Source organism: Capra hircus, chromosome 28, assembly GCF_001704415.2.
Source record: "Capra hircus breed San Clemente chromosome 28, ASM170441v1, whole genome shotgun sequence".
Classification (NCBI taxonomy): domain Eukaryota; kingdom Metazoa; phylum Chordata; class Mammalia; order Artiodactyla; family Bovidae; genus Capra; species Capra hircus.
Window position 1 is genome coordinate 35,212,963 of NC_030835.1, and position 14,179 is coordinate 35,227,141.

The following is a 14,179-nucleotide window of genomic DNA, read 5'->3' on the forward strand; positions in this document are numbered from 1 at the left end:
AAAAATTAAAAATTAAAAAAAAATTAAAATTAAAAAAAAAAAAACTATAAAAATAAATAAATAAATAAAATTTTAAAAAAAGAGAGAATGCCCAAGGACCCAGTGTTTCCTCCCCATCAGGTGAATGTCCCAAGGATACACAGCCCTGGGAGTAAGAAGGGGGTAACTTTGAATTCCAACATAACAACAAATATTTATCATGTACTCGAATGTGTCAGGTCCTGTTCTGGGAACTAATGATACAACATTGAATAATATGGATAAACAATCTATTTTTATAGATAATTATGTTTAGATGAGGACTAAGGCAGTAAGCAAAATAAACATAATATAATAGTATGTTGGACGATATTTAAATACTATCAGAAAAAAATCAAGTAGGAAAGGGGACAGGAGAGAAAGCACAATTTTAAATAGGCTGCAGTTTTAAGGAGGCAGAGAAAGACTGTTTTCAGAAGATGACCTTTGAAATCAAAACATTAAGGTGAGAATAAACAGAGAAAACAGTGATTTCAATTGAGTTTGCACTGATCAGACTAGGACTAGGTTTTCACTAACAAGCTGCAATCTGGCTGCAAGGCCCATTGGGTTTAAATAGGAAATTAAGTCCAATGAGAGCAAATGAAGAACATTACATGATGGCACATTTTAAAATTTGCGGTCTGTGAAATCTACTCACTACAAATAAAAAGAGCATATAAATATTTCTTTCTTCCCAATCACAGTGCCTCATACTTATGGAAAGAAAATCCAGCTGCATTTGTAACACTATTTTTCATTTAGGTAAATATTTATAGACAGTGAATTTTGTGTGTGGGCTTGTGTCTATATGCACTGTATAAATATGGGTCTGCATATTCTGGATCCATCTAAGCATTCATTTCTGAAAGTCATTTAAAATTTATACACATATATGAACACTGAGAATATCATTTTTAACCTTGTATCTGCCCCAATATGCCTGAGAGATACCAGTTACACCTCAACTTCACATCACTATAGTGGTCTTACAGCATCAGGGTAAGACTGTGGTGCAGGAGGGAGGGAATTTAGCACTAGTCTTAAATACTTTTCAAATAATTCTAATATACTTTTTCATAACTCAGCACTATCTCTTACTTCCCAGTGATATATAAAGCAACCAGGTTCTGACCTACTACATTTGGGGTTGACTTAACAGCAGATAAGTGCTAACAAAAAGTGTGAATAACAGGCATTGGTACTCAGATAAGAACTGCATTTTCATTTAAACTTTTAGATTTAAAAAAATTCTCAATTACTCAGGGATGTAGACATTGTGAACCACAATATTTGGGAATGTGTTCCTTTTCAGTTGTGTTTTACTTTATTCCTTCAGCAATTGGACCCTGCTCATCAAACTCTGCAGTGGGTCAAGAGTTTCATTTTATAACAAATGTGGCAAGATTTACAAAATTATGAATAGACAATCATGTGCTCTAGTATTCCGTTGCCTGCTGGTTTGTTGAGAGAGGAGGGTGAGGAAAAAGAGGGAGGAGAAGGAAAACAGAACTACAATGAATCACATATTCTATAAAAGTCCTCACAGATTTTTAGAGAGATGATCTGTATTATCAGGGAAGAAAACTAACACTCAGATTGCCTATTTCAAAAAGGGAATAAAGCACATCATTCTAACTACAGTTTGAATCTACATGTGTTCTTAAATCTGAAATGGATCTCCTGTAGGCAGTGTATAGTTCGGTCTTTTTTTTTAACCCATCCAACTGCTCTATCCTTTTTGAATGGTGAAATTAATCCATTTACATTTAGAGTAATTATTGACATGCAAAGGCATATTAATGCCATCTTATTAATTGCTCTCTGGTTACTTTATATTTCCACTGTTTCTTTTTCCTTCTGTCTATGTCAACATTCATAAATTATTTTCCATGTTGGTATGCTTTGTTTTCTCTTTCTTGGTCTTTGTGAATCCATTCTAGGTTTTTCTTTTGTGGTAACCTTGCAAATCACATAAAATATCATACAGATAAAACAGTCCTTTTTAGGCTAATAGCAACTCATCTTTGCAAACCTATAAAGGATCCAACTTTTTCTTCTCTCTTTTATATTACTGATGATACAATTTATTTCTTTTTATGTCCTGCATTCATTAATGATTCTTATTTACAGTATCTATAATTCTTTTTACAGGCTTCCCTTGTAGCTCAGTCGGTAAAGAGTCTGACTGCAATACAGGAGACCTGGGTTCAATCCCTGGGTCAGGAAGATCCCCTGGAGCAGGAAATGGCAACCCACTCCAGTATTCTGGCCTGGAGAATCCCATGGACAGAGAAGCCTGGCGGGCTACAGTCTGTGGGGTCGCAAGAGTCGTACACGACTGAGAGACTAGGCACACGTAATTCTTTTACTGTTTTCTTAACTTTTGTACTACAGGGAAGTGATTGATACACCACCGTAATACTTCTCTGCATCAGACTGTCTTTGTTTCTCTAACACCAGTGTAGTGTGTATTTTTGTATGTTGTCTTGTTGCTGATCAGCATCTTTTCATTTCAGTTTGAAGAATTCCTTTCAACATTTCCTGCAAGGCAGGTCTGCTGCTGCTGCTGCTAAGTTGCTTCAGTCGTGTCCGACTCTGCGCGAGCCCATAGATGGCAGCCCACCAGGCTTCCCCATCCCTGGGATTCTCCAGGCAAGAACACTGGAGTGGGTTGCCATTTCCTTCTCCAATGCATGAAAGTGAAAAGTGAAAGTGAAGTTGCTCAGTCGTGTCCGACTCCTAGCAACCCCATGGACTGCAGCCTACCAGGCTCCTCTGTCTGTAGGATTTTCCAGGCAAGAGTACTGGAGTGGGTTGCCATCGTCTAGTGGTGGTGAACTCCCTCAGCTTTTGTCTGGGAAAGGCTTTATGTCTCCTTGATATCTGTAAGGCAACTTTGTTGCATAAAGTATTCTTGGCTGGCAATTTTTATTTCTCAACACTATGAATATGTCATTCCATCCCCATAGAGTTTCTGTTGAGAAATCAACTAATAGCTTAAAGGGATCCCTCTGTAGGTTACTTTCTTTCCCCCTAGTTTTATGTAGGATGATTTCTTTCACATTGATTTTTGACAGTTTCACTGTAATGCATCTTGGAGAAGGTCTTTTTACACTGAGATAAGATTGCAGCCCTGAAATTAAAAGACACTTACTCCTTGGAAAAAAATTTATGACCAACCTAGATAGCATATTCAAAAGCAGAGACATTACTTTGCCGACTAAGGTCCATCTAGTCAGGGCTATGGTTTTTCCTGTGGTCATGTATGGATGTGAGAGTTGGACTGTGAAGAAGGCTGAGCACCGAAGAATTGATGCTTTTGAACTGTGGTGTTGGAGAAGAGTCTTGAGAGTGCCTTGGACTGCAAGGAGATCCAACCAATCCATTCTGAAGGAGATCAGACTTGGGATTTCTTTGGAAGGAATGATGCTAAAGCTGAAACTCCAATACTTTGGCCACCTCATGCGAAGAGTTGACTCATTGGAAAAGACTCTGATGCTGGGAGGGATTGGGGGCAGGAGGAGAAGGGGACAACAGAGGATGAGATGGCTGGATGGCATCACTGATTCAATGGATGTGAGTCTGAGTGAACTCTGGGAGTTGGTGATGGACAGGGAGGCCTGGCGTGCTGCAATTCATGGGGTCGCAAAGAGTCAGACATGACTGAGTGACTGAACTGAACTGAATAGGGCATTATTCTAGCTTTATGGACTTGTATGTCCAAGTCTTTCCCCAAGCCTGAGATGCTTTCAAATATAGTTTCTTTAAATGAATTCCCTGTCTCCTTCTCCCTCTCCTATCCTGAAACCCAATTATTCACATATTTGTGTTTCTGATAGAATATGATAGTTTTTATAGGCCTTCATCACTCTTTTAATCTTAAGTGTCCCCTCCTTTAGTAACTGCATTATCTCTTTATTCTTATCCTCCAGGTCATTTACTCTTTCTTCTACTTGGTCTGCTCTGCTACAGATGCTCTCTGTTACATCTGTCACTTGATTCATTGACTACTTTAATTACAGTGTTTCTGTTTGTTTCCTTTTATACAATCCGCCCTCTACATACAAATGAGTTCTATTAGGAGTGAGTTTGTAGCCCAAAAAATTTAGCCCAGGTATCTAATTAACACAATCACTATATGGTACTGTACTGTAATAATATTTTCACACTAATAATACATGAAAAGCAAACACAAAAATAAAGAAAAGGTTTTTAATCTCACAGTATCATACCTTGAGGGCTTCCCAGGTGGTGCTAGTGGTAAAGAACCTGCCTACCAAGACAGGAGACACGAGACACAGGTTTGATCCCTGGGTCAGGAAGATCCCCCAGAGAAGTGCATGGTAACCCACTCCAGTATTGTTGCCTGGAGAACCCCACAGACAGAGGAGCCCGGCAGGCCATGGTTCATAGAGCCATCATGAGCTGGACACGACTGAAGCGACTTAGCGATCAAGCATGCACAGTACCTTGAAAAGCATAGCCGTACAATGGTGGGCATAGAGGAGCTGGCATCGAGGGAACAGGCAAGAAGAGCTACTGACTGGAGGAGGGAGAGGGGCCAGGAGGCAGTGGAGCTGAATTGTCAGCAACAGGGGACAAGGGGGAGGGCATGCTGCAGTGTCACTAATGCCTGACATTTGATGGTTCTGGTTCCTTGCTGGAACTGGATGCACCTGCGCATCTTTGAAAATTTGCAACTTGAAGGTTTATATATGCGGGACTTACTGTATATGGTTTTGGTCTCAAAAATTAGTCCTACACTTTATACAACTTAGTGCAATGTGTTTTCAATACCTTTTTTAAAATGGAGGACCTGAGTAAAAATGTTTGTGGGCCTAAAGGATCTGCTAGAATTTGCATTTGCGTAGCAAGCACGCTATTTGTACTTTATGTTTATCTGGGGTGATGGAAGAAAATTATGGAATAGCTATGTGTACCTTGGTTTTCCCTTGTGGCTCAGCTGGTAAAGAACCCGCCTGCATTGTGGGGGACCTGGGTTTGATTCCTGGGTTGGGAATATCCCCTGGAGAAGGGAAAGGCTACCCACTTCAGTATTCTGGCCTGGAAAAGTCCACGGACTGTATAGTCTATGGGGTCGCAAAGAGTCGGACACGACTGAGCAACTTGCACTCATTCACTCATGTGTACTTTGCTTTCACCTCCATGATAGTACTTGGCAAACTTCCAGGCATGCTATTTACAACATATAGGCCCCCAAAGAGTGGTTTGAACACTTAACAAAAAAGTAACAAAATGAAACAGCTATAATTCATTAAGCACTTAACTTATTTAGTCCCTAAAACTTCCCTTATTAATACCTGTGAAGGGGTAAAAAAAGCTGAAGTTTTAAGAGGTTAAAACAAGGTCACAGAGGTTGCAGTACAGTAGGTGAAATAGCTCCCAGAGCATCTCATGGCTCAGTTTTCTCATCTTAAAGTGGCAGTGGTAACACTGACTTCATAACTCCTCCTAAAATCGACTTTCTTTGTGAAAATAAATAAAACAATACATTTTCTGATGAAAAGTGGGAAACCACACACAAGAAGGATGTGGACACATGTGCTCACACACACACAAGGAAAATAACCTACTCATAACATACTACCAAATATTTTGTGAGCCTGTTTCCCCTTGGGGCACTGTGATGGAAACTCACCCCACCACCACAAACTCGATGAAGCCCCTACATTAATGCAGCACGTTTCCATTCTGAATCTGAATTTTATAGCTTATGTGTAAGCAGGGAATCTAGGATTCCATTGAGAGTTATGCAGGTGCAGTAACACTAAAGTAATGCATGGACCATCTAACATTGCTTAGACATTCAACTTACTTCTTTGGCAGCTTCATTTTCTTCACCTTTTCTTCAGCGTGTTCATCTGATATACCCACATGACATCCTAAAGCCAACAACGTCCTGGAAAACAAAACCACACATAAGTTGCAATATTCCCTTCCCTATGTCCACAATAAACCAATATAACAGCAGCTGGGAATGAGGTACAACAGCCCACCTTAAATGCAGAGAGGTCTTTTGCTTTCAAGCAAAAGGAAAGCTTGCTGCTGCTGCTGCTGCTAAGTTGCTTCAGTCGTGTCCGACTCTGTGTGACCCCACAGACGGCAGCCCACCAGGCTCCGCTGCCCCTGGGATTCTCCAGGCAAGAACATAGGAGTGGGTTGCCATTTCCTTCTCCAGTGCATGAAAGTGAAAAGCGAAAGTGAGGTCACTGAGTCGTGTCCAACTCTCAGTGACCCCATGGACTGCAGCCTACCAGGCTCCTTCATCCATAGGATTTTCCAGGCAAGAGTACTGGAGTGGTTGTAAATTATTTACTACACAGTAATGTGTAGGACATTTGAAAATTGAATGTTTCAAAAACAAAAAGGAAAATATTGAAGTCTTTCTCCAATCCTGTCTCTGCAACTTCTGTTCCTTTCCCTAAAGGAACTGGTTGCTACTAATTATTGGCTGTCCTGCTAGAATCTATGCATATTCTAAAGCAGATTTGTGTGTGTGTGTGTGTGTGTTGTTGCCTTCCTTCTACTCAATGGTTAGCTGTAAGAGACAGTTTTCCACAATTTTCTATCTTGACTTCACAACGTAACTTGGATACACAATATGACTTTGATCACTATCCTTCATATACAGCTGGTTTATTTTTCAACAGTTCTGAAGTGCTCCATTATTGGATATGTCACAGTGTTTAACTCAATTTTCTGTTCACAATTTTTGTTATTACAAACAATGCTGCAATGAATAGCCTCATACATTGAACATATGCAGTGTAACCTACAAGAATGGAGTACAGAATGAAGCAGGGCAAAGGATAATAGAGTTTTGCCAAGAGAATGCACTGTTCATAGCAAACACCTCTGCCAACAACACAAGAGAAGACTACACATGGACATCACCAGATGGTCAATACCAAAATCAGGTTGATTATATTCTTTGCAGCCAAAGATGGAGAAGTTCTACACAGTCAGCAAAAATAAGAATGACAGCTGACTGTGGCTCAAATCATAAACTTCTTATTGGCAAATTCAGACTTAAATTGAAGAAAGTAAGGAAAACCACTAGACCATTCAGGTGGGACCTAAGTCAAATCCCTTACGACTATACAGCGGAAGTGAGAAATAGATTCAAGGGATTAGATCTGATAGAGTACCTGGAAGAACTATGGAAGGAGGTTCGTGCAACTGTACAGGAGGGAGGGATCAGCAACATCCCCAAGAAAAAGAAATGCAAAAAGGAAAATGGTTGTGAGAGAGTCAGTTCCTAGGCAGGTTGATAAGAAGTCTAGGGGTCCCCAAGGAGAGAGGGGTCTGGAATTCTCAAGGAGGAAGAAAGGACAAACGTTTTTTTTCCTTCTCTACTTAGGATTATATAACAACAATGTATTCTGCCTGAGGACAGTCTCTGGATTAAACCTTCTGGCTAATTCCGTTATCTTAAAATGTAAATTATGGGAGTAGGTCTGATGAGGTCTTTACAACCTCCAGACATTCTTTTGATTTACTGGAGAGTATATAACTCCGTTGTTAACACTAGCAAGGGGGTACTCTTTCTACCCCCTTCTGATGCCTATGTCAGAAGCTTTCTCTATATCCTTTATACTTTAATAAAACTTTATTACACAAAAGCTCTGAGCGATCAAGCCTCGTCTCTGGCCCCGGATTGAATTCTTCTCCTCCGGGGGCCAAGAATCCCAGCGTCGTGATTAAACAACAACCTTTCAGTTGTCTGAGGAGGCCTTACAAATAGCTGTGAGAAGAGAGAAGCAAAAGGCAAAGGAAAAGAGGAAAGACATACCCATTTGAAATGCAGATCTCCAAAGAAGAGCAAGGAGGAAGAGCAACGAAGAAAGTCTTCCTCAATGATCAATGCAAAGAAATAAAGGGAAACAACAGAATGGGGAAGACTAGAGATCTCTTCAAGAAAAGTAGAGATATGAAGGGAACATTTCATGCAAAGATGGGCACACTAAAGGACAGAAATGGTAGGGACCTAACAGAAGCAGAAGATATTAAGAGGTGGCAAGAATACACAGAAGAACTGTACAGAAAAGATCTTCATGACCCAGATAATCACAATGGTGTGATCACTCACCTAGAGCCAGCCATCCTGGAATGTGAAGTCAAGTGGGCCTTAGGACACATCACTACAAACAAAGCTAGTGGAGGTGATGGAATCCCAGTTGAGCGATTTCAAATCCTAAAAGATGATGCTGTAAAAGTGCTGCACTCAATAAGCCAACAAATTTGGAAGACTCAGCAGTGGCCACAGGACTGGAAAAGGTCAGTTTTCATTCCAATCCCAAAGAAAGGCAATGCCAAAGAATGCTCAAGCTAATGGACAACTGCACTCATCTCACACACTAGTAAAGTAATGGTCAAAATACTCCAAGCCAGGCTTCAACAGTAAATGAACTGTGAACTTCCAGATGTTCAAGATGGATTTAGAAAAGGCAGAGGAATCAGAGATCAAATTGCCAACAACCATTTGATCATCGTAAAAGCAAGAGAGTTCCAGAAAAACATGTACTTCTGCATCACTGACTATGCCAAAGCCTTTGACTGTGTGGATCACAATAAACTGTGGAAAATTCTTCAAGAGATGGAAATACCAGACCACCTGACCTGCCTCTTGAGAAATCTGTATGGAGGTCAGGAAGCAAATTAGAACTGGATATGGACCAACAGCCTGGTTCCAAATCAGGAAAGGAGTACATCAAGGCTGTATATTGTCACCCTGCTTATTCAATTTATATGCAGAGTACATCATGAGAAATGCTGGGCTGGAGGAAGCACAAGCTGGAATCAAGACTGCCGGGAGAAATATCAATAATCTCAGATATGCAGATGACACCACCCTTATGGCAGAAAGTGAAGAGGAACTAAAGAACCTCTTGATGAGGGTGAAAGATGAGAGTGAAAAAGCTGGCTTAAAACTCAACATTCAAAAAACTAAGATCATAGCATCTGGTCCCATCACTTCATGGCAAATAGATGGGGAAACAGTGGAAACAGTGACAGATTAGGGGACAACTGAGGGCGAGATGGCCAGATGGCATCACCGATTCAATAAAGAAAAATGAACGCCAAAGAATTGATGCTTTTGAACTGCGGTGTTGGAGAAAACTCTTAAGAGTCCCTTGGACTGCAAGGAGATCCAACCAGTCCATCTTAAAAGAAATCAGTCCTGAATATTCATTGGAAGGACTGATGCTGAAGCTGAAACTCCAATACTTTAGCAACTTGATGCGAAGAACTGACTCATTTGAAAAGACCCTGATGCTGGGACAGATTGAGGGCAGGAGAAGGGGACGACAGAAGATGAGATGGTTGGATGGCATCACCGACTCGATGGACATGGGTGTGGGTGGACTCCGGGAGTTGGTGATGGACAGGGAAACCTGGCGTGCTGCAGTCCATGGGGTCACAAAGAGTCGGACACGACTGAGCAACTGAACTAAACTGAAATGTAACCTTCATCTGTAGGATAAATTCCTAGACACACAATTACTGGGTCACAGGGGATATACATTTCCGAGTTTGACAAATATTGCCAAATGTCTTTAAAGCTGGTGATCATTTATATTCCCATTAGCAAAGGATGACACTGTCTATTTCCCATGCCTGTTCCAGCAGAGTTGTCTATTAATATGCTAATGAGATTTCATTTATAGTTTTAATTTGCATTTTCTTAATACAATTGCATTTGAGCACCTTTTTCCTCTGCTTCACCGATATCTGTACTTCCTTTCTTCTATGAAAATATTCCTTGTTCACTTTTCTGTTAGATTTGGGCTTTATTGTTGCAGTTTATAATCTCTTCAAATACACAAGATACAAGTTACAAATATTATATAATACTTGGAGATTGGGCTTCCCTGGTAGCTCAGTTAGTAAAGAAACCACCTGCAATGCAAGAATCTGCCTGCAATGCAGGAGACCTGGGTTTGATTCCTGGGTCAAAAATATCTCCTGGAGAAGGAAATGGCAACCCACTCCAGTATTCTTGCCTGGGAAATCTCATGGACAGAGAAATCTGGCAGGCTACATACAGTTCATGGGGTCACAAAGGGTCCAACACGACTGAGCTACTGAACCACCACCAGAAAGAGATTTCCCATTTGTTAAATTGTGTCAAGGAAATATCCATGCTTTTTAAACAACAAGGGTCATGGAGGTCATATGTATTAAGATTAAGCCTGTAACTTTATTTTCCAGATGGATACTTAGTTATCTATAATATATCTACTGAATAATCCATTTAAAAAATTTATTGGAGTATAGTTGCTTTACGTGTTAGCTCCTGCCATACAGCAAAATGAATCAGCTATATGTATATGCATAACCCCTCTTTATTGGATTTCCTTCTCATTTTGGCCACTATGGAGAACAGTATGGAAGTTTCCTTAAAAAAGTAAAATAGAACTTCCATATGACCCAGCAAACCCACTCCTGGGCATATACCAAGAGAAAACCTTAATTCCAAAAGATACATGCACCCCAAAGTTCACTGCAGTGCTATTTACAATAGCCAGGACATAAAAGCAATCTAAAAGTCCATCAACAGAGGAATGGATAAAGAAGATGCGATATATACACAGGGAAATTACTCAGCCATAAAAAAAGAATGAGATTGTGCCATTTGCAGAGACGTGGTGGACCAAGAGACTGTCATACAGAGTGACATAAGTCAGAAAGAGAAAAAAAAATTTCATATATTAATGCATATATATGGAATCCAGAAAAATGGTACAGATGAACAATTCATGTTTGCCACTGATTTGAAATGCTACTTTTCTGATATACTTAAGTCCCCTTATACTTTTAAATCCTTTTCTGGACTTTCCAGTCTAGAAAAATCTCCTTTTTGCATAATACACTGGGATGCCAATTTGCCAATAACAATTTTTCCATTGTTTAGACACTCTGTATTATTTTTTTACTCCCTTTAATGAATGACCTTTTGTTGATTTTCCCAAGAAAGACCATCATCATTCACATTTAGAGTTCACCCTTAAAAGTCCCCAGACTTAGGCAGAACCACAATCTTTAGTATTCCTGATAATGAGTGGTTCTACCTACTTCAATAGAATAAGATGCAATGGCAGAAATTCTTTGGATGACAATTTCTAACATCTGGTCAGTTCCAAAAGGAAAGGTCAAGTATCTAAAATCCATTTATACTTACCCTCCTTAACATTTAAAAAAGTGACAATCTGGAGATAGATATAGATACACACACTTAAATATCCTGTTATTAAGTTAAATTTTAGATTATATATGGCAAAAGTGAGATTGACTGTTAAAAACTGCAAGAGCAGGAACTAACTGAAGCTGTACACTTAGTTAAAACATGTGCCAAATAAGCGGCTTCCCTGGTGGCTCAGTGGTAAAGAATCTGCCTGCTAACGCAGGAGGCACGGGTTTGATCCCTGATCCAGGGAGATCCCACATGCTGCAGGGCAACTAAGCCTGTGGACCACAACTACTAATCCTGTGCACTAGAGCCCAGGAACCGTGACTACTGAAGCTTGTGTGCCTAGAGTTTGTGCTCCACAACAAGAGAAGCCACCTCAATGAGAAGACCACACAGCACAATTAGAGAAAGCCCATGCAACAACGAAGACCCTGCACAGCCAAAAATAAATAAATGAAATTATTAAAAAAACAATGTACAAATTAAAATGAGATAGATTAGCAAGAAAAATAGAAAGGTGACTCAGAACACAGGTTATGCTTGTTCTAACACTGCCCAAGGAACAGAAAGCTCCCTGCCATCATCTTCCATTCATTTATCTATTCGGTAAGTATTTTTGAATTCCACTGTGTACCAGGTCTCATGCTAAGTTCTGGGATGAACTAATAGGCCAGTGAGGACTAAGACAAAAGTTAATTATAAGGCAGTGTCTTGCTTGTGGTGACAAATATATAGGGCTATGAAAGGGTCAAGCAGGATACCAAACCAGCTCTTAGGGAACTCAAGGATGACAATAATATTGAGATTTATCTCAAATCCAGGTTACTAAACTTCCAAGTGCATGCCTACCAAGAAATCTGATTAGAACATAGAGAGCCCTACCTAATACATTAAGTAAGGGTAATGACTATCATTGAATGACCATCACTAGAATCCAGTTTTAGAATAGTTCCATGACTCCATCAGATTCTCCAAGTCTGTTTGCAGTCATTCATCATTCCCACTCCAAGCAATCATTAATCTGTTTTCTGTCTCTACAGAATTTCCTCTTCTGAATATTTCATATAGATAGAATAATATTAAATCTTTCATGCCGGGCTCTTTTGACTTAGCATAACGTCTTTCAGGTTTATCCATGTTGTAGTGTATATTAGCAGCATATTTCCTTTTATTACTCAATAGTATTACATTGTATGACTGTATCACAGTTCGTTTATCCATTCCTCAGTTTATTGAAATTTGCAGTTTCCAGTTTGGGGCTGTTAGGTATGATGATTCTATGCACACACTTTGATGAACATTCATGTACAAGTCTTTGTGTCAACATAGGGTTTTATTTCTCTTGTGTCGGTATGTAGGAGGGGAATTGCTTTGTAGTTGTTCAGTCACTCAGTCATGTCCGAGTCTTTGCGACCCCACAGACTGCAGCACACCAGACTTTCCTGTCCTTCACCATCTCCCAAGGCTTGCTCAAACTCATGTCCATTGAGTCAGTGATGCCATCCTGTCATCTTGTCCCCTAGTCTGTCACTGATTCCCCATCTATTTGCCATGAAGTGATGGGACCAGATGCTACAATCTTAGATTTCTGAATGTTCAGTTTTAAGCCAGCTTTTTCACTCTCCTCTTTGACCCTCATCAAGAGGCTCTTTAGTTCCTCTTCACTTTCTGCCATAAGGGTGGTATCATCTGCATTTCTGAGCTTATTGATATTTCTCCCACTAGGCTGTATCATAAATTTATGTTTAACCTTTAAGAAACCACCGAGTGGCAGGGCCATTTTACATACCCACCTGTAATACATGTAGATTTCAGTGTTTTTCTACATTTACAACAATACTGAGTGTATCTGTCACTTTGAATATGGCCATTCTAATATGTGTCAGAGAAGGAGATGGCACCCCACTCCAGTACTCTTGCCAGGAAAATCCCATGGACAGAGGAGCCTGGTAGGCTGCAGTCCATGGGGTCGCAAAGGGTCAGACACGACTGAGCGACTTCACTTTCACTTTTCACTTTCATGCACTGGAGAAGGAAATGGCAACCCACTCCAGTGTTCTTGCCTGGAGAATCCCAGGGCTGGGGGAGCCTGGTGGGCTGCCGTCTACGGGGTCACACCGAGTCGGACACAACTGAAGTGACTTAGCAGCATTCTAATATGTGTGGTTGTATCTCATTATGATTTAATTTGCATTTTCATAATGACTAATGATGTTGAGCATCTTTTCATGTGTGTATTAGGCATTTACATATCTTTATTAAAATATATTCTCAAATGTTTTGCCCATTTTTAACTGGGCTGTATGTATTCTTATTATGTAGTTGTAAGAGTTACCTATATATTCTGTGTACAAGTTCTTTATTGGCATATGTATGATTTACCACAAATTCAACAAACGTAAACTTACATGATTTATAACTATTTTCTCCCACTCTGTGCCCTATGTCTTTGTTTTCTACATGGTTTCTTTTGTAGTACAAAAGATTCTACTTTCAATGAGATCTAAAGTATTGATTTTGTTTCCTTTTACATATATTTTTGATACTATATCTAAGCACTTTATGTCTAATTCAAGGAGACTTTGAATGAGAACAATGAATCTTTTAAGAAATCTATTTAATACTATTAAGCACACCAAGTTCTTTGAGTAAGAACTCTTTTGTCTTTATATGATCTTTTTAAAAAATTGGGATATAGTTGCTTTACAATCTTGTGTTAATTTCTGCTGTACAACAAACGGAATCAGCTATATGTATACATATCTCCCCTCCCTCTTGGATCTCCCGCCCACATAACCCCCATTCATCCGATCCATCTGGGTCACCACAGAGCATTAAACTTAAAAGCTTTTGCACAGCAAAGAAAATCATAAATGAATTGAAAAGACAACCCTCAGAATGGGATCAAATATTTGCAAATGAAGCAACTAAAAAGGGATCAATCTT

General features: G+C 39.7%; 1 protein-coding gene across 1 annotated transcript in view; it reads right to left on the bottom strand.

Moving 5' to 3' along the window:
* RYR2 (ryanodine receptor 2) overlaps positions 1 to 14,179 on the bottom strand; it is an 814,256-nt gene that overhangs the window by 315,370 nt on the left and 484,707 nt on the right. The window contains exon 25 of the mRNA XM_018042460.1: positions 5,858 to 5,941. Within this exon, the coding sequence (XP_017897949.1) occupies positions 5,858 to 5,941 (84 nt within the window). The remainder of the gene's footprint in view (positions 1 to 5,857; positions 5,942 to 14,179) is intronic.